The following is a 20,621-nucleotide window of genomic DNA, read 5'->3' on the forward strand; positions in this document are numbered from 1 at the left end:
ATCTCCACACAGAGTCCAGGAAGAAAAAGGAGCTATGTGGTCTGGAATAACTCCTGAAGGATGTCACTTCTCTGACCTCGTAGATTCTGTCCTCAGAATTAATTATAAACTGGAGTAACCGTAAACTGCAGGACAAGAAAGGCTTAAGAATTTCTTAGCTGCATTTAGTAAGAAATGTTGAGTCATGTGGAATACTTATTTTTAGGAAAATGCTATCTGTTATCGATGTTTAGAAGAGCACCATCCAGGTTGAACATTAACAGTACTTTGAATAGTCTAACATGGATGAAAACATGCATATCAAAACAAAGAGGTGAATAAAGAAAGCCATAGTTTTCAACAGTGTTTTAAAACTCCATTATTTACGTCTCCTAAAGGCTGGCTGGAGGAAGACAACCAGTGGATGACCCAAATAAACAGACTCCAGAAACTGATTGACAGGCTAGAGCAGAAGGTGAGCACAAAGTCCTTCATTAATCTATATCCTTACTGCATCGCACTCTCCTTCCATCCCTGACTGACAATAGCAGGGTAGGTACAACATCCACTAAATGAGCTAAATAACCTACCTGGGTAGCCCTCTTTGCCACTGAAGGGCAAGGGTTGAAGTAGCATGTTGTAGGGCATATCACAAAAAAACCCCTCAGCTGGTGGGTGCTTGATGATGGGATGGAGGCAGAGAAGTGGGCCTTCTTCCCTACTCTCACCACTATGCAGCAGACACAGTTGGGAGCTCTCAATCATGTCTGGTCAGTTTGTACCGCATCTTTCCCTATCCCAGCCAGCACGGTGCAGCAGTGGCAGTATCCATAACTAGTTGCCCTATCTACTTCCAAAAAATTTCTTTTCCCGTTGCTGAAATGTGTTACTTGTTACGTATATGAAGGTCAGTTTGAATACATGTGGAGTATATAAAAGCAGTGGCACATCCCAATGACAATAGGCAGGCGGTTACAAAATAAAAGTTGTTTCTCAGATCTATCTCCCAAGGCACACGGTTACTTTTCTGTTACAGATAGGTAGCCGTGTTGGTCTGCCATAGTCAAAATAAAAAAATTCCTTCCAGTAGCACCTTAAAGACCAACTAAGTTAGTTCTTGGTATGAGCTTTCGTGTGCATGCACACTGTGTATCTGAAGAAGTGTGCATGCACACGAAAGCTCATACCAAGAACTAACTTAGTTGGTCTTTAAGGTGCTACTGGAAGGAATTTTTTTATTTTGGTTACTTTTCTGTTGTTCTTACATTCCAACAACAGCTTAGGTATGTTAGACAAAATGAGTCAATTATGTCACTAAATTAATAATCCCAGCCCAACGTAGGGCTTTTATGCTGGCCCGGTTGAATGTCTTTCCCTCAGCATTTGTCTGGGGAAGATATCAAAACATCCCTAGAAACAAGAGATTCTGCAGATGCTCTATGAATGTCCCGGACACTGTAGAGCATATTCTCTTTCATTGCCCATTGTACAGTACGCTCCGTCAACGCGTGCTGTCCCCTCTTTTGGGTGGTCTGGAACCCCAGCAAGGTGAATGTGCGGGATTCTGCCTATCCGACGTTGACCAAAGGGTAACGGCGGGGGTAGCAGAGTTTTTGGCTGCAGTCCTCCAAGGAGCAGGTTAACAAGGAAAACCACTGATTTTATATGTATATATATATATATATATATATATGATTGTAGCCAACTGCTGCCTTTTTATATATATTTCAAGGCTTTTACATGTTATTTTCCTTCTTACGGTTTTTATTTGCATAATGCCTAATAAAGGTTTCATTTCAGTTAGACAAAATTGGCCAATTGCCATGGTTCTGCTGCTTGTAAGCCAAATTTAGAGGATGACTGTGTGGATAGTTAATATCTGGTACTTTTGTTTGCATTTCTCCTCCATCCTGTTGGCAAGGATCTAAAGCTTGAGCCACTGGAAGAAGAGGTATCTGAAGAAAACACTAAATCTGTAAGTATCAACCCCCCCCCCCCCCAGATTATGAATTGATGAGGATAATAGTTATCTCTGCATGGAGGCATAAAGAAAGTTTTGGATATTCTATTCTGGTTTAATTAACAAGGATTTGCAATCCTATGCATACTAATTTGGAAGTAAGTCCCACTGGCCTTAGTAAGGCTTACTTATGAGTAAGGATGCAAAATTGTCTTACTGAGCATTCCAATAGGACCCTCATAAGTAACACAATTTATATTACATTTAGAGGGAAGATCCAGTTACATCATTGCTTTATTCAGCCTTCTTTTAAAAAAAAAAACCTTTGCATTATATTGCTCTTATTTTTACATATAAAAATATTTTTACATACCGTATTTTATTGTATGCAATCAACCCAGATGGCAAGATAAAAATGCTCTGATATCAGGAGTGCAATGCATTCACCAATAATATTGTCTTAATATTTTTGTCAGCACATAATGATAGTTCAGCGTCAGATGTCAGTAATAGAAGAAGAACTGGAGCAATTTCAGTTTGCTCTGAAGCAGTATGTGGACACGGCCTCTTCTCAGGACGGATGCCTGCAGTGAGTACATTTGCTGCCCCCAGAGGATGAGAAAATTTAGATGGCTGTAAGTTTCCGCTTAGAATTCCATCAGAAGTCATCAGGATGATAACTAGCGAAGGGGTTCTATAAGCACCCCTCACATTATGACCCGGCCCCAGCCAAAGTTAGTAGCTCAAAACTCCCATTAATTGCAATGGGACTGAAATATCTGCTCCAAAAAAGAAGCCATACTTAACAGGGTTCTCAAAATGGACCGCAAAACTAATGTTTACAACAAACCAAATAGTTTTATGAGCAACAATGAATTACCCATTAAAGAAAAAAGGTTAACATACAGTACTTGCAAAGTCACCTGTTGAATATAGCAGAGAGATAGTTGCCTTTTTCCTGGCACACTGTATTCCATATGTACATAGCGACACCTGCTGGTCTCTTTCTGATTTGACACAATTTGTGTCTTAATTTGTACAGCTGAAAACAAGCCTAAAGACTTTAGCTGGTTGTGTGACTTATTTTAGATTTAGTGTTTTTATTTCAAATTGTATTTTACTATTTATGTAAACCTTGCAGAGAACTTGGATGGAAGGTTATATACAAGTGTAGTTGTAGGAATATGAATCATTCCAGTACTGAAGATCTGCATATCATTCTAGCTGTGGGACAAACTGCACGACAGGAGGCTTTCCTGTACATATTTCTAGATGGATAACAAAACCAAATACAAATAGCTGCTGCTTGTGGGGTTCCCCTCCAAGATCTAGGTGCCCGAACTGTAATCACTTATTTATAAAGTTGAAATCCTACTAATCAGGATTTGTTTGGATTTAGTGTCCCATTCCTCTTTTCTTTCAAAAAAACCTAACAGAATTTCAGTTGAAGGTGAATAAAATGATCTGAAAATAAGGGTTTTTTTTATTAAAACAAACCACAGGTTCTCAAGTTTGGGCAATACAGGGAACTCTGGTTCAGTTTAAGATAGGAAACAATTTTCGATCTCCTTGTGGCCACCGAAGATGTTGGGAGTTTGTAAGTCCAAGGCATGCGGCAGCTTCTTCTCAAAGTGAGAAGCCAGGGTTCTCATTACTTCTTAACCAAACTTATTACTTCTTCATACTGGCTTTGCTATCTACTTATCAAATTAATTCTGTTGTTTTATTAGTGTTTCTATTCAGAGGTTTTCTGGTGAATCTCGCTTCATCGTTTATGAATTCTGGGAGAACAATGCCTGGAACAGGTACACAAAATGCCATGTGTATATCTTATTATGGACAAAATTATAAATAAATAGTTCAAAATATCAGCTATCTACAACTACTGTTACTAGAAACAAAACCTGATTTTCCAGAACAAATATTTATTAGCACCACCTAGTTGGGGGTGGGAAAGGGGGGGGCAAGTAGCATATTGCCTGATTGTTTCCTACGTATATTAATTGGCTGATCAGTTAGAATAGTCCAATTATTATACTTTTCTGCAGCATACCAGGTTTCCATTCCAAACGCATTGATCCTTCAGAACACTTGGATGGAAGTATTCATAAAATAAGCAAAAGCACATTAGGATGACATGAAATAGATTTTAAAAAGATAAATGTACTGATGTATTAAAGCCCTGAAGAGATTTTCTAACAAAACATAGAAATGTTCCATAAAAAAACAGATATTCTGGTTCAATTCACACTTTCTAGCGGCCACCAAGCATACATCTCTGGGACACATGGATCAGTGTTGGGTTTTTGATTGTGTAGGCTGTAAACTGGACTATTATTTATGGTTAACTCAGTAGTACATTTTTATCTAACAATCTCATACTATATAATAAAGGCTTTGCAGATTTGTAAACCAAGAGGGCTTCCTATCCAATTTTATTTTAAATTGTGATTTGATATAGGAAGGAGAAAGAGTAAATGAAGTTATCACTCTTATTTCTATAGCCACCTGCAGATGAACTACAGCAAGACATTTCAAAGAAGTAATGTGGATTGCCTGGAAACTCCAGAACATATTACAACTATGCTAGTGCCTGGTAATCATCCTGTTAATAGTTATCTGTGTGAAAAAGTTCTCTCCCCCTCATTCTGTGCCTTCCCTCAACACCTATTTTCCATTCCAGAAGCAGAGAAGCATCTATTTAGGGATTTCCCACTAATGACATCCTATGCATGTTTACTCAGAAGTAGGACTCACTATATTCAATGGAACTTTCTCCCATGTAAGTGTACATAGGGTGGCATAATTTCCTAGCTGTAAGTACCACTGATCAGAGTGGAACATGCTTCTGAGTAACAGGTTACCTTTTTAATCAGTGAAGTCATATGTATGACTGTTATAATAATAATAATTTATTATTTATATGCTACCCATCTGAATGGGTTGCCTCAGTCGCTCAAGGAAGCTTCCAACAAATTAAAACATAGACCAAACTTGATAAGCAATATTTTATCTTCATAAATGGCTTGATGGCATAATATAATATATTGAATGATAATTCAAATTGTCACTTGAATAAAAGGTAGAATTATGCCGTCTATTCAAGACCTACATATAATGTGGGAGACCTGTGATCAGGGTTTCCCATTTTTAATAAATCCACAGAAAATCTTACCAGGAGCCATCGGGGGCAGTTGAAACCAATTCAGAGTATGGCTCTGAGTGAGGAGTTTAAGAAAAACTGGTTTAAATCTCCCCTAAAAACTGGTATTAGTCCTACAGGAGGAAATATGTATGGGAAAACATAGACTACCAGGTATAGCTCTGAAATTAGTACCACCAGGAATTTTGGTTGAAGTAAAATCTGTTTAAATGATAGGCCATTTTTCCTGCTCTTGCAATCTTAAAAGATTAACCCCCCCCCCCCAAATTAAATGTAACGTATTAGCTATGTTGAGCAGGATCAATTCTAACATTACATACACATTGCGGTAGCTGGAATACTGCTTTTCTTATATGCATTTATTTGGGTTACCAAGAATAGCATACATTAGTAGTTATGGGATGTTACGAGGGGGAACAACAATGATAGTGGGTTGTATCCAATGTTAGTCCTAATCAGAGTAGACTCTTTGAAGATAGAGAGTTGCCAATGGCTGTTCACTGTTGGCATTTTTATCTTTAAGTGAAACGAATGCAAAAGCATTAATACTCCAAAGATTATATAATGTCAGTCAAAATGTGACGGCACTATTCTCATTCCATCTTTGGCATTCGGTATCCAACTGGGACCAAAGGTGGTAATTATTTAAGTGCTCTAAATAACAATATGTATTGGATTCCCCTTTACACTGCCTCATGTGTTCCCTTTTGTGATATAATAAGCAGTATTAGAACCCTCCTGGTCTTAGGGCTCTGGGGACCTGGAAATTGGGTTTCAATTTAACAGTACGTCTATGTGATCATATGAGGAGATAATAAAATTTCACCTGTTCTCTCCGGGTTCCATGGTAGAGATATCACTGTGTTTCACTGGTTAGCTGATAAAATTTCTACTACTACTGAAAGGTTGCCCTATTCTTTTTTCCTTTCGCCAATCAGAGCTTAGTTAACATGTACCTGATTTAGTGACAGTCCAGGTTTATTTTCATTTTGGTAGTAACTTTAGTTACAGCTTCTTATTCCATATGAAAAGCTCTGAATATTGCTGTGCTTTCATTTGTGCAAACTGTTAAATGGCTAGAATAAACTCATTCATTAAAAACCAAAATAGCTAGTACAATTTAAGAAGTTGCTGAAATACTAGAATTGTCTAATCAGCATGAATACTTCCTTTTCAGCTTCCTGGTGGATCCTCAACAACAACTAGAAGCTTCGCTATAATTCCTATTAATGACATATGTTCTGCATTACTTAAAAAAAAAACTATTATAAAGCCTCTAAAATTAGCAGATAACATTCCTTTCATTTTTAAAAAGGGCCACATTGTAGAAGTTATTTGTTGCTACTTTATGGAATTATATAATGGTATTTATTGATCTTAATTTGTTTCATATGGCTCTGTTAATGTTATTGTGCATAGTGCTTTTATTGTGTGTTTTAACTATTTGAGAAATCATTTTTGGACACAAAGCAGGATGTAGATTTAACATATATGCTTACATTGGACATTGCTGCCTTTTGCTTAATAACATGGTGCGCACTGAAGTCAGCCCAACATGGATACTAAGCTATTCTATATAACATACGTGAACTAAATGGGAAGCAAGACTCCTGGATTGACACAAGTTTTTCATTTATATTAACAGCTCATATTTAGCTGCTGCTGCTACTCTGTTAAGTCAAGCTTACTATTTATTACTGAAAAATGGAAAGCTCCGCTGTAAGCACATGCACAGCCAAAAGATCTTCAAGAAAAACTTTGTCCATGGAAGAAAGTGCTATTACATCTCTACACTCATAACACACACACAAGGATTAGCTCAGTTTTAAAACCTGTTTGCAGCCTTCGGAAAAGATCAGAAACACAGGCCATTTAGCAGTCTTCCTTCCAACAATCATAGGTCAAGTAACAAATGAGAACGAATTTAGCTGTCCACCTTCAGTGCATTTCATTTGTGTAACTTCAACTGACTGGCTGCAAAGTTCAAATCGCTTAAGTTACCTGTAACAATGTTTATGACGAGGATGTCCATTTAAGGAACACAGCCCAGTAAGGAAAGTAGAGAGCTTAAAAGCTCTCTACCTTGTGTTGGAGGCAACGTCCATTTGCTGCGCTGGCTTTGGAGGGGTACGGATGCTCACGTGGGGGCAGTTCAAGAGGTTGTTCGGACTATACACAATTATGGCTTTACACGCAATCCTTAGAACAGAACCCTGCACAAGTTGCAAGTAACCATTATTTGTATATCTGTCTACAGTGTCAGCAGCAGATAAGTTGGCAATCATAAAGTGAGATATGTCTAGCAGAACAAACTACTATTTTTTTAGTACAAAAAGCAGGATAGGACTTAGCCTTTATATAATTCCACTGTCTGGTGCCACAGAGCTATAGCTGCTAGCAACAGCTATCGTTAACCTAGAAAGATATCACTTGGTTATAGAGAGTGGTATCAAGCTTTAGTCCTTCTCAACAGACCCACTAAAATCAATGGACTTAAGTTGATTCATTTCAACAGGTCTACTCCCAAGTAGGACTGTTTTGTATACTGATGACTAAAGTTAAGACAATAAGATCAGCGGCTTACAGTCACATAATTAACTCTACACAGTTTAAAATCCACACCACCCTGAATCAATCTAGTTTATTTAGGAAGAGTTACAGTGATTGATGGAAAAAGATAAGGTGAGAAATGGGGGAAGGGCAGAGAGGGAAAAGGACAGGTCACGATAAAATTACTAAAACATACCACTACTGTTTATAAATACATCAGAAATGTTATAACACTAGAAAAAAAATGGCACAATCCAACCAAAGTCAAGTCCCAATGATTTCAATGGAAGAGATTTAAGTATGTGCTTTTATAAAAGACTAGCCAGTATTTTAGATATATATATAATACACAGCGTACTTAACATTCACTAAGGGTTGATACAGAGGAATGTTTACTATGTGATGGTGGTTTGAAGGCTTACTGTAAGGTGTATGTAGCCATGAGGAGTCAGTAGTTTATAGTAGCCGACCAATGAGAATAGCCTTCCTCACCATTGCACATATCTAATCAGTTGCAGCAAAAGTGATCAAGTGAACTTCAGTCCTTCGGGAATCACAGCTATGGTGTCATAGGCAACATTTTCAAATTTGAAAAGTGACAGTGGTTTTGCCTCATTTTAGCAGTTCTCTCCTTTATAACTACAAAAGCTCAATGAACTATTGGTTTAAGTCATACAAAACTTGAAGTTTTCACATAAGTTTTCTGTTGAAAACAGCTTTACTTCCGAAATGAACTGATGGGTACACCAACTGTAAAAGATAAATTTTGATTACAGTCTATTGGCATTACAGATCCCATTTCCCTATATTTTTAGTGGTGAAAAAGACACATTCCTCATCTTCAGAAAGACCTATTGTTGCTTGCAGTAGGTAGTAAATAGTTTTTCTACAAGACAAAATGTCCCACCACCAAATTTAGTTAATGAAGAATATTCACAATAGATATTTAAGCAAGCTTAAGGGCAATCACAGCTCAGGACTAGACTCTGAGGAAGTATTTTAAAAGCTGGGAGCACACATATATGCGTAAAACTACAGAAGGGAACCTTCAGCTCACATGCCTCCCCATTTAGCCCATAACATGGTTTAGTCAAAACCACCCCCACCTGCCCATCACCAAATGCCATGTAGCATCAGGCTTGAGACAGGTAAACCAACAGTGCCAACTGAAATGGGAGAAACAGAAGCACACTTGTAAAATTTGGTTTCTTTCAATTTTGGAGCCTTTTTTTCCTGATTCCCTGCAGCAACAATACTTTGTATTGCTGTTTGTTTTTAAATTCACCTGCTATCAGTTTCTGTGCTCTTATTTAATTGTTCTTTGGCTGTTTTAATATATGGTATTTTGTATATTGCTTGTGACATATGTGCAGAATGTGATGCTATAATAATAGTGCTGAATTCAAAAAGTACCAAATTACCAAAAGGAAAAGAATCAAGCACACACTTGTTGCACTCTGCAAGCCTTGAGTTCAAAGCTGACAACAGAGTATAAGTTGATAGGGCAATTCACCTGTCTAAGTGGTACACAGGTGGGAGAACTCTGGATCTGGCCCACCAACCAGGTCCAGTTCCGCCCCCTTGACATAAAATAATAAATGGATAACAGAACCAGGAAATAAGAGAACACAAGCACTTGGAGTAGTAATAGCAGTTGATAAAAAAATGGGAGTATATCCATTAATTTGAGTCAGTTTCTCTACTTGTAATCTTGTAAGGCCCTTCCCATACCCTCCAGATTGCTCTTTAAACCCAGAAACATTTAAAGATTTTTACAGCATTCCCCTACAGCAGCTCTCTGAAAAACTCCGAGCCACACCCCACTTTACTGTGTCATACCTATAGTTCTTGTATTCATGTCAGATTATGGGAATGACTTGAGTTACTGGGGAAGTATTGAAACACAAGAACATCTGAACAGATTATACAATATTTATCTTATCATAATTGATGCTCTGAAAAACTAAGAATTCCCAGGTGTGCAACATATTAGTAGGAACTATTCCTTGAGTAATTTGGAAGGAGCTTGCATAAATGGGACTAGGTTGCTCAAGCAAGAACGCTTGTACATTCTCCTGCTGGGTGATAGTGGCTAGGATGGGGTAACTGAGTGAAGGCAGCTTACATCAGAAGAGCTCTATTCAAATACTGTCTAATTACCCCCTTGCTCCACATCTCAGGCATTTTGTGCTGTCCCTGGACACTTGAGAAGCTATTCAGGAGTGTTGGGGGATATAGTGGGAAGAGGGGTAAGATCAGTGCTTTTTTTCTGGGGCGACGCAGGGATACACATACCCCTAAACATTTTGTGAATCTAAGTTTGGACTCATTGAGGGGCAGTATTTCAATACGAGTAGGAAAATGAGAGTACCCCTAAACATTTTTTAAGAAAAAAAGCACTGGGTAAGATAATGACTGCAGCACTAGATACCAACAGCAAGCTTCACCAATTACTTAATCTGTACTCCTTTTAACACAAAACAAGCTACTTAAATACTTTCAAACACTTACTGGTTTTTCAAGTACAATGGGATGATCGGGAAGAAATTCTGGTTTCTTTTGTGCAAGTGAAACCTTTGAAAGCTTCAAGAGGAAATCTCTACTATATGTTATTCTCTCTGTCAATGCAAATTTTAAATGTTAAGTATTGTGCTGAAGAGTACATACATGATTGAAACAGCTCGTGAAAATTATAAATTAAACTATTTTTATAGTATTTATGATTCTTACCTCACTGGCAAGTGAGTATTTGTGAAAGCTGCATTGTAATAGATTGGGATTTCTACAGACTATGGGATACCCATTTATACATAGTTTTAAAGCTGAGAGTTCTATAGCATTAGTAATATTGAGAAGGGACAGGAAATGTCAACCAGTTGAAACCTAGTTTAGCTCATTTACCTCTGATGTACAAAAAGCTGTCTTGCAATGAGATTTGTGTACTGAAGGAGCTCTTGAACACAAATAAATCTCCATTTTACTCAGTCAAATCAATTCCAAAGTTTTATAAACTTTAAATAATAGAACAAGACTAACATTGCAATCTGAGGTAAACTTTGTGTAAATATGCAAAGATGATTGCATGTTTCCTCAATGACTGCCTGAAGCCTCTTACTCAATCCTGAGACAATGTAAAAAGGCCCATCAAGACATGTCCCAAATTTAAAAATTGGCTTTTCAATAGTCCATACACCTCCAGTTTATTAGTATAGTTCAGTACTTCTACTCACAATGTTTACCTTTTGTGACTTCAGGTTTATGCTGCTCTGACAGTGTAGGAATCAGACTGTCATTTAAAACCAGCATTCCATTAGACTTGCACATCTAAAAACAAAGAATAAAATACTGATGTTTTACTGCAGTCTAGAATTCATCTTAGCTGTTCATGCAAATATAGTGATGAATACATAATTCTATTATGATGAATGCTTAATTCTATTAATTGGGGGGAAATTCAGAGTAGCAGTAGCAGGATTTGTGGTTGCAAAACCAATGAATCTTGTAGAACTTAAAGATTAACGAGTTTATTATGGCATAAATTTTCATGGACTGCAGTTCATGTCACCAGAAGCATGAAGTGTCACACATATGTATGTACCAGTAAGTAGCTGCAAAAGGGAAATGAGATGTAGAAAGAAAGACTGTCACACTTTCTCACAGGCCTTGGGTGGTAGACCTGTACTTGTTTACAGACAGCCACCCAATCTAAAACATCTACTCACTAGCTATATGTCATGTAACATGGACAAAGGAACAAGCCATATGGCAAACCGAGATGCAAAGTCTGTCCAATTGTCCACCCTGCAAAATTATTACTGGAACTAGCGCCAGCATCAAAAGGTTCTTTCACCTTCGCATCTTCCAATGTTCAATCTGCCTGCAATGCATTTCTGCAGCCTCCAGAAAACAGGGGTTCTCAAACCTCCTACTACTTGGGCTGAAATTTACTGATGCCCACCAGTCACAAAGTGCTGGTGCAGAGACAAAGCCAGAAAAAGAAAAGAAAAAGACAGTTGACATAGATTATGCCGGCTACTAACATTTCCTACTGATTATTTAATCTCTAAAAATGGCTGAACTGCTTATTACAGCCAGCAGTGGCTCAGAGGGTGGGGACAGCAGCAATGTGAATTTTGTGCTCAGTTCTATGTTATTGTTTCCCAAATAATGGACTAATAGGCCAGATTTTAAAATAGAATAATAAACTGATGCAAATTTGACACCAGAAATGGCAAGACTCAAAAACTATTTGCGGAAACTCGACCGACCAGACCCCTGTAACCTGAAGAAAAGAAGTTTCCAGGGAGACTAATGTGAAAATGCTGTATTACAATTTATCAAGATGTTAATTGTCATCACTTGTGGCTTGAATAGGGACAAAAGTACCATCAGCAAACTACATGTGTCAGTTAGCATCCAAAGCAAAGATACCAAAGCCCAATTCAAAGTGCTGGTTTGACCTATAAACCTCTTTACTGCTTGGGTCCCCCAAGCAGTATTTTCAGCACCAATTAAGATATATCATTTCCCCCCCAAGCTTTTGATAGACTAAGATGATGTCATTTTGTTACTCATGCACTGCCAAAGCTTCCTGGGGCTGTTTGAGGGGGTTGTTTTTCTGTTTTTATTGCATAATGTATTGATATTTATGTTTTAAATGTGATTTAAGTTGCTTGCATACCTAACAAGCAACTAACAGATCTAATAAATACTACTACTACTAATAATATTGCTGTATTTTGAATGATCAGCAGCTATTTTGTAAGCAGCCATTGTTAATAACATAATAATCACTGTTGGTACTTTCTGTATTCCTCTATACTAGGCTTCCTCAACCTCGGCCCTCCAGATGTTTTGAGACTACAATTCCCATCATCCCTGACCACTGGGATCATGGGAGTTGTAGGCCAAAAACATCTGGAGGGCTGAGGTTGAGGAAGCCTGTCCTATAACCTCAGTTTTACACCCACACTGCAAACAAGGTTTAAAGCTAAAGGGACCCCTGACCATTAGGTCCAGTCGTGACCGACTCTGGGGTTGCGGCGCTCATCTTGCTTTATTGGCCGAGGGAGCTGGCATACAGCTTCCGGGTCATGTGGCCAGCATGACCAAGCCGCTTCTGGCAAACCAGAGCAGTGCACAGAAACGCCGTTTATCTTCCTGCCGGAGCAGTACCTATTTATCTATTTGCACTCTGACGTGCTTTCGAACTGCTAGGTTGGCAGGAGCAGGGACCGAGCAACAGGAGCTCACCCCGTTGCGAGGATTCGAACCGCCAACCTTCTGATCGGCAAGTCCTAGGCTCTGTGGGTTTAACCCACAGCGCCACCCGCATACAAGGTGTAGGTGTGTATAAATGAATCCTGAAAGAGACCAGAGCAAGCTTGTCTGAAGTGCTGTTTGATGCTTATATAATTAGTGTGTGTGTCTTTGTGTACACATAGCCATTAAACTTCATGCACCCGATAAAGTGGAAGCTAGCCCATGAAAATTCAGACCACAGTAAAATTGCTTGCATTTAAGGTGTTACAAAATATAGCACATTTATTTTATTAACATTTGTGGGCTAAAGCCTCAGCGCCTAGGGCTTGCCGATCGAAAGGTCGGCGGTTCGAATCCCCGCGGCGGGGTGCGCTCCCGCTGCTCGGTCCCAGCGCCTGCCAACCTAGCAGTTCGAAAGCACCTCCGGGGGCAAGTAGATAAATAGGTACCGCTTACCAGCGGGAAGGTAAACGGCGTTCCGTGTGCGGCTCTGGCTCGCCAGAGCAGCGTTGTCACGCTGGCCACGTGACCCGGAAGTGTCTCCGGACAGCGCTGGCCCCCGGCCTCTAGATGTGAGATGGGCGCACAAACCCCACAGTCTGTCAAGACTGGCCCGTTCGGGCAGGGGTACCTTTACCTTTACCTTTAAGGTGTTACAAAATATAGCACATTTATTTTATTAACATTTAAGGCCACCACAAAACCAAAACATACCCCTACCACAAAAAATGTGTCCTTAGCTGTAATGTACAGTATCTGCCTGCCTACCAAGACCACAAACTTCAGATTTACACTGCTTCACTATCCCAAACAAACACAAAAATGGTACGTATGCAGTCGCTACATGTGATATTCGCACAGATACTTTAACAGGCATGCCACTTAAATGAAAATGAGGAAGTTAGTATTAACATTTTCTATCTTGTAATGGAGTCTTATCTATTGATCCATGAGCCTTTCTGTGCTTGACTACTGTGTCAATGGTCATGCTTCATCTAAATGGGTTCCTTGACACAATTGCTTAAATATCAGGTCTCAAACTGCTTTATACATACCCAATTAATTTCCAGAGAAATACAAAGTAGACAACCTTCTGCATTTTAGATGCTTAGGTCTGCAACTCCCATCACCCATGACCATTTGTAATATTACCTCCGACTGATGGGAATCCAAAACATCTCTAGAGGGTACCAGGATAGGAAAGGCTGGGGGAGATTTCAAGGATTAGACTACTGTGTAAATGGAACTATTTACTACTGATTCTGTAGGCACAGCTACCAAAATCATCATCCCCCCACCATATTACTGTAAAAATAATTATTTCATTCAGCTTTATAATCTTAAGGCACATCATTAGTCTTGTCTCCCAAATTGAAAACCGAAGTTGAGAGACAGTTATTATCTAGTTATATCAAAGCTCAATTGGGACATTTGTAGTAGCCCAGAATACGGTGAATACTATTTATTTTGTATACTGGATGAATACTTACCGAACTAATTTCATTATGCAAACGTACAGAAGGGTTGCATGGAAACTTTGTCTGGAAAGTGAAAGTGGTTGCTGATACTGTGGGAAAGGATGTTGTAGAAATAATTTAATATGTTTACTTCTTTGTTAGTAAATTGAGCAACTTTCTTGCTCTAATCCAACTTCAAAAATGAAACACCCTGAATCCAGAGCAACAGTGTAATATTTAGTCCATACAAAACATACATGAAACCATCAATGTACATGATGATTTGTAAATATCTGAAGCTTACAATATAAAATACAGCACAGCTGATCATGTTTCGCCACTAGTAAGGTAACAGAAATTAAGGCAGGAGTAAACAATGGAAGAACTTGAATGCATTTTGGTTACTTGTTAAAGACTAAAGGGTTATGAAAGACTAAAGGGTTATGAAAAATGCTTTACAGAAAAGGTGGGTTTTGAGGAGAAATCTGAAGTAAGGTGACAAAATTAAGGTTGTATCAAGACAAAAGGAGCAACAAGGGAGAAAGGGCAATTGTGAAGGACAGGGAAATATTAATTTATATGAACACAGATAAGATGGCAGTGCCATAGTGGACTTAGGCTTTTTTATTTATGAAGAAATTTATATTGTGCTTTCTAAAAATAATAAATTCAAAGTAGTTCTTTAAAATAAAAATTCATATAGGCTTACATAAAATATAAAAGCAAGTCACTAAAATTATTACCACACAACTAAGAACAGGATAAAACAATTTAAGATAAAAACAGGGGAGATAAACTTCTTAACTAAAAGCCAAGCAAAGTTGTTTTGTTTTGGGGGGGGGGGGTTATATTTTGAAAGCTCAGAAGCATGACATGAATGAAACAGTATTTTCTCCAGTCATGTTCCACAGCAACTGGTATTCAGAGGCATATAGTTTCTGATGCTAGAGACAATATAGCCATGATTACTACTGCGTGTTGATAGCCTTGTCCCGCTTGAATTTATCCAATTCCTGTTAAAAGCGAGAGCAAACTCCCTAGTTTAACTATGCACAATGTGAAGAAGTACTTTTTGTCTCTTCTGAATCTTCCATTCAGCTTTATTGAATGACTGGGTTCTAGTATTTAGAAATTGAGAAAAAAAATTATCCCCATCCACTTTCTCTACATCATGCATAATCTTATACCACATCTCCACTTACTCCTTTTTCCCAAACTAAAAAGCCTCAAATGTTGTTTGCTTTCCTCATAGGGGAGTTTCTCCAGTCCCTTGATAATTTTGGTTGCTCATTTCTGAACCTTTTTCAGCTCTACAATATTCTTGAAGTGTGGACACCAGAAGTGTGCACAATATTCCAAGTGTGGTTGCACCACAATTTGTATAAAGACATAATATTTTCAATTCCTTTATGACCCCCAACATGTCATTCTTTTTTTTTTCCAAAGCTGCTGTACACTGGTTTGACATTTTCATTGAGCTATCCACCATAGCCAAGATTTCTTTCCTGGTCAGTCACCACCAGTTCAGAACCCCTTGGTGTACATGCAAAGTTAGGAATTTTTTTTGCCAGAAAAGGACAGTTGCAGTAGTAAATGCAAGGGGTGACCAGGAAATGAACCAGAGTTTTCACGAACAGAACAGAGAGGAAGGGCTGTATTTCTCTGCAGTGTTATTAAGAGAAAAGCAGCATTACTTGCCAACAGACAAATGTGGAGAGTAAAGAAATATAATATAACTTTATGTATAACAGAGGATGGTAATGTTGTCAATGAATATGGCAAAAATATAAGCGGGGCGGGTTGGTTATTTTTACAGCATAGTTCTGTAGATGTCTGCTCAGAATTAAGCCCCACTATATCTAATGGAACTTAGAACCTTGCTTTGCATGACTTGTAATGGAGGGCTGCAATTAAATACCAAAACAGCTAGTGCCATCAGCTCTAGATATCAGTCAAGAGAATATTTTGTACTATTTGTAATAGTGTCTTGGCATAATGATAATAGATAAATGCAATAAATACATATGGGCACATAAAAACTAGTAATGCTATCTCTTAGGGTTAAACTATTATAAATGCCACTGGTGACAATGGCAGCTTCCCTGAGTTCTCAGCCTTGATGCCCATCTTTCTACTTCTTTACCTCATCTAAAAGAACTTCAGAAATTCACCCCCCCCTCACACACGCACACACACACACACACACACACACACAGAAGGAAAGGCTTAAAATTCCCTCCCTTTATTCTGATCTCTCCTCTAATTGCTATTTAATATAGTTTGGTACTCTATTTCCAAGTATGCACTCCAAAATCATCAAGGTGCTTACCATGGGACGAGAGATGGCGTGCAGGTCTTGCTGGCTGGAGGGGCTTACCAATCATTCCTTTTGTTTCCATTATTTTAAACACTTTGAGGAGCCATACTGTAAAAGACAAGGTACATGTACATGCAAATAACTATAGAACATCCAGAAATTAAGAAGCTTAACATGCATTTAGTAGCCTTGCAACTTTAAGGTTATCCACCTGCTGTAGCACACTCTCTAGCATCACACACCAAACCCTTAACCCTGTTCCCTATCTTTGAACTTTCTTGTCTCATCCTTAAAAAGAACAAAAAGAAGCTAAATTCCTAATAATTCCTGATGTTATGCAATATTTCAGTTATACCCTAAACATGCACTTAGCAGCTGTATCTTTCAACTAAATATATAACAGGTTTAGCCTCTCTTGTTTAATAAGCAAGAGTAAAAGGTAAAGGGAAGCTCCTGCAGGATGGTAAACGCCGTTTCCGTGCACTGCTCTGGTTCACCAGAGTTGGTTTAGTCAAGCAAGAGTAGTGGCCTATTAATCCTGATTTGATTGGGAATGTTCGCTATGGCTAAAACAGTAAACTATTTCCCAATCTACTATTAGCATATTATGAACTGTTATGCACTCTTTGAAGTTACGGCTATTTTCTTGAGGGAGGCACTAAAGCGGACAACATCGTAGGAGTCATATTTTTCATGTCATTGTAAATTGATTTACAGTGCAATCCTAAACATGTTTATTCAGAAGTATGCCTGATTTAGTTCAGTGGGACTTGTTCCTAGGTAAACAAGTACAGGACTGCAGTTTTAGTGTATTTGTTTTCTACAGTGATTTTTTAAAAATTATTTTATTTTAATTTAATTTATTTGATTAGACATTCATTCAAATATTAATACACATACATTTACAACCATAATATCATCATAATAACAACAAAAAAGGAAAAAAGGAAAAGAAGAAAAACGAAAGAAAAAAGTTAAGGTAAGAAATAAGTACATAAAATAGGTGGATGAAAATACACCTTTGTGACTTCCCTCCACCAGTGCTCGTCATTTTTTCATTCAAGTTCTTATTTACATTGCAAATCATGTATTTCTTTTAGTATACTATATTATATTATATTATCAAGATGGCTTTATGAGCTTAGTCTAAACATATCAGCATGTTATCTTTAGAGCAGTGTTTACTCATATACTCTTCAAACCATAACCATTGTGACCTTAATTTCTGATGTGTTTGATATCTTATTGACACAGTTAATTTTGCCAGTTCTATAAATTCTGCTAATTTAGATAGCCAATTCTCTTCTGTGGATATATAATTTCCTTTCCAGTTCTTTGCAAGGAGTAACCTGGCTGCTGCAGTTGCATAAAAGATTTTTTCCCCTGTCTTGTGGTATCTCGTATCCTACTACTCAGTAAGAATGACTCTGTTTTTTCCCCTAAAGATATTCTGAGCATCTTTTTTAGTTCATCGTGGATGCAGCCCCAGAATTTTTTTTACTTTTTTGCAGCCCCACCAAAGGTGCATTATAGTACCCTCTACTTTAATGCATTTCCAAAAAAGATTGGATTTGGTCTTATGTATTTTATATATATTTAAGAGTCATATGCCACCTACAGAACATCTTCATGATATTCTCTTTTACAGAATAGCAGGCAGTGAATATTCTATTGAATCTTCTATCAATTTTCAATAACCTTTCCCACTGGTCTAATTGTATTACATGTCCGATATCTTGAACCCATTTGATCTGTGCTTCTTTTATTTGTTTATCTTTTAAGTCCCACTCTAATAGATTGTATACTTTAGATAATAATTTTATATTATTTCCTAATAATACTTTTTGCAACTTTGATTCTCCCTTCCCAAAGCCTAATTTTTTATCCGAGGAAAAAACATTGGTGATATTGAAGCCAGTCTGTGAGATGGTGCCTTATTTCTTTGAATGTTTTCAGCTTTGGTTGGCCTTGTTCTTCCTTTACTAATTGGCTGTACGTTGCCTAATTCCCTCTTATACAATATTTACTTTTTTGACTGAGAAGGCTTCTAATGGTGATAGCCACCATGGTGTATACAGTTCCAATAAGGGTTGATAAGTTGTCCATACCTTGTACAATGCGCTTCTGAAGATGTGATTTGTGATGCCTTTGTGAACTTTTACTTTGTTGTATCCTAGGTAGGCATGTAGTGATTCTATTGGCCTTGAGAATGCCAATGGATATGTGCAAATTAAATAAACCCTAATCATCAAAGTCAGCTGTTGCTGGATACTATCTTCCATTTTGGTTTTTAGCCATTTAAAATATTTTGTAAAAGAAGAAACTACTTCCTTTTCACATTTATCAATCTATAAGCTTTAGTTACATGTATTTGAACATGTCTTAGCAATCAGAGTTATCATGAAATAATGATTATTATAACTGAATATGTTAATTACTTTTTCTCCCAACCTAAATAGACCTCAGCTACTTTTGGGTTTGTCTGTTTGAAAGCAAAATTCTAATAATAGCAGCCAGATACTGCATTTTGCTACTGTCATAATGAACCAGGTAGACAACTCCTCCACTTTTAATAATAATAATTTAATAATAATTTATTATTTGTACCCTGCCCATCTGGCTAGGTTTCCCCAGCCACTCTGGGAGGCTTCCAACAAAGATTAAAAGTACATTAATACAAATACATTTTACAACTTTCTGTGTCTAAAATGTAACATGGGCAGTGATGTTTTCCAGTGCTTTTCTGGGGGAAGTTTCCATTTCATAAATTCATGGAAACCCTTCCAATTCAAGATTTTCCAGACAGCCCACATCACTAGGCATGGGAATCATTCTTGTGCCTGGGCAGCATGTTTCTTTTCAGGGGTGTTTTTCTAAAAAAAAATACAAGTACTGACAAAGAGTGAGAGTGTCAGCTGCAATACCTGTGTGCATTATGAGAAAATAAGGAATTCAGGATTATTGGTTTTGGTATACAAACGTATGTAGCTTTACCTAATCAAATCAGATATGATTAATTTACTCAAATGATTTAACCACATGGCCACCCTATCCGCTTCCTAACCCATCACATCAAAAGAAAGCACACACATATATTAGATACACGGCCCCTACTTCCTGCTGGACCGTTCAGAGAAACCAAATGGTCTTGGGTCCCAGTAAAAACTCCCTGGACAGTATGCTGCTGAACTTTAAAGTGACAGATTTAATTTTCAGCGACCTATTTACCCGTTAGCTATATCAACACCGTCTGCTATATTCGAAACAATACCAAGAAATATTCTTTTTTTAAAAGGCGCCTTGGCAAAGAAGTGCGAGGGGCGGAGTCCCGCTTTGGTTGCATCCACACACCAGAACTCCAAAATAAATAAATAAATTTAAATTTAAAAAATCCCTGAGAGTCAGGAGACCGCTTAAAAGGAAAGAGTCCAAGGGCAGCCTCGACGGGACGGGGGCCAAATACTAAAATGGAAAACCGATATGGTGAACCCGGGGTGGTGGGGTCGCGTTTTCAGGCCTCCATAAAATTTCGCTTTTCCTTCATCTCGCTGAGGCTCTTAAGAGTTAGTGCTTGTTTCGTTTTGATTTTAAATATTTATACCCCGCCTTTTTCCCCTCAGGGGACTCAAGGCGGCTTACAGGCCTCGCTCTCCCATGACAACGAGCTCCGCTTGCGAGGGACGCTCCCCATTTCCACCTTGGCGAACAAACGACGACGACGACTCCTCCCTCTCCAAATATCCCCTCCTTTACCATTTACCGCGAACTCCGACGAATTAAAGGCTCGGCAGCTTTCGGCGTCCCGCTCCAACCACAACTGACAAGGCCCACCCGTCGCCGCCTTCACACCTTTAGAAGCGCGAAGTGGGCGGGGCCGCCTACGAAAGTGGGTGGAGCCAGGGCCGGAACTCTTTCCCCTGGCTAAGCAACTAA

At 38.3% G+C, this 20,621-nt stretch overlaps 2 protein-coding genes across 4 annotated transcripts in view; one reads left to right on the forward strand and one right to left on the reverse strand.

Moving 5' to 3' along the window:
• NECAB1 (N-terminal EF-hand calcium binding protein 1) overlaps nt 1–6,847 on the forward strand; it is a 39,862-nt gene extending 33,015 nt beyond the window's left edge. For both annotated transcript variants that reach the window (XM_082233674.1, XM_082233673.1), the window contains exons 8-13: nt 378–454; nt 1,901–1,954; nt 2,416–2,528; nt 3,670–3,744; nt 4,444–4,535; nt 6,280–6,847. In XM_082233674.1, coding sequence (XP_082089800.1) covers nt 378–454; nt 1,901–1,954; nt 2,416–2,528; nt 3,670–3,744; nt 4,444–4,535; nt 6,280–6,308 — 440 coding nt within the window. In that variant the 3' untranslated portion in view covers nt 6,309–6,847. The remainder of the gene's footprint in view (nt 1–377; nt 455–1,900; nt 1,955–2,415; nt 2,529–3,669; nt 3,745–4,443; nt 4,536–6,279) is intronic.
• Nucleotides 6,848–7,729: 882 nt separating this feature from the next.
• Nucleotides 7,730–20,610, reverse strand: LOC309538322 (uncharacterized protein C8orf88). Of its 2 annotated transcripts, none has more exons than XM_082233697.1 (6): nt 20,442–20,610; nt 16,701–16,796; nt 14,405–14,481; nt 10,892–10,976; nt 10,164–10,270; nt 7,730–8,402 (listed from the first exon to the last, which is right to left on the reverse strand). In XM_082233697.1, exons 2-6 carry the CDS (start codon nt 16,768–16,770, stop codon nt 8,343–8,345), a joined length of 399 nt encoding a protein of 132 aa, XP_082089823.1. In that variant the 5' UTR covers nt 16,771–16,796; nt 20,442–20,610; the 3' UTR covers nt 7,730–8,342. The 2 variants fall into 2 exon arrangements, with proteins under 2 accessions (XP_082089823.1, XP_082089824.1); XM_082233698.1 differs by lacking the exon at nt 7,730–8,402 and adding an exon at nt 8,413–8,538.
• Between the last annotated feature and the right edge of the window lie 11 nt (nt 20,611–20,621).

Source organism: Podarcis vaucheri, assembly GCF_965113315.1.
Source record: "Podarcis vaucheri genome assembly, chromosome: 8".
Taxonomy (NCBI): domain Eukaryota; kingdom Metazoa; phylum Chordata; class Lepidosauria; order Squamata; family Lacertidae; genus Podarcis; species Podarcis vaucheri.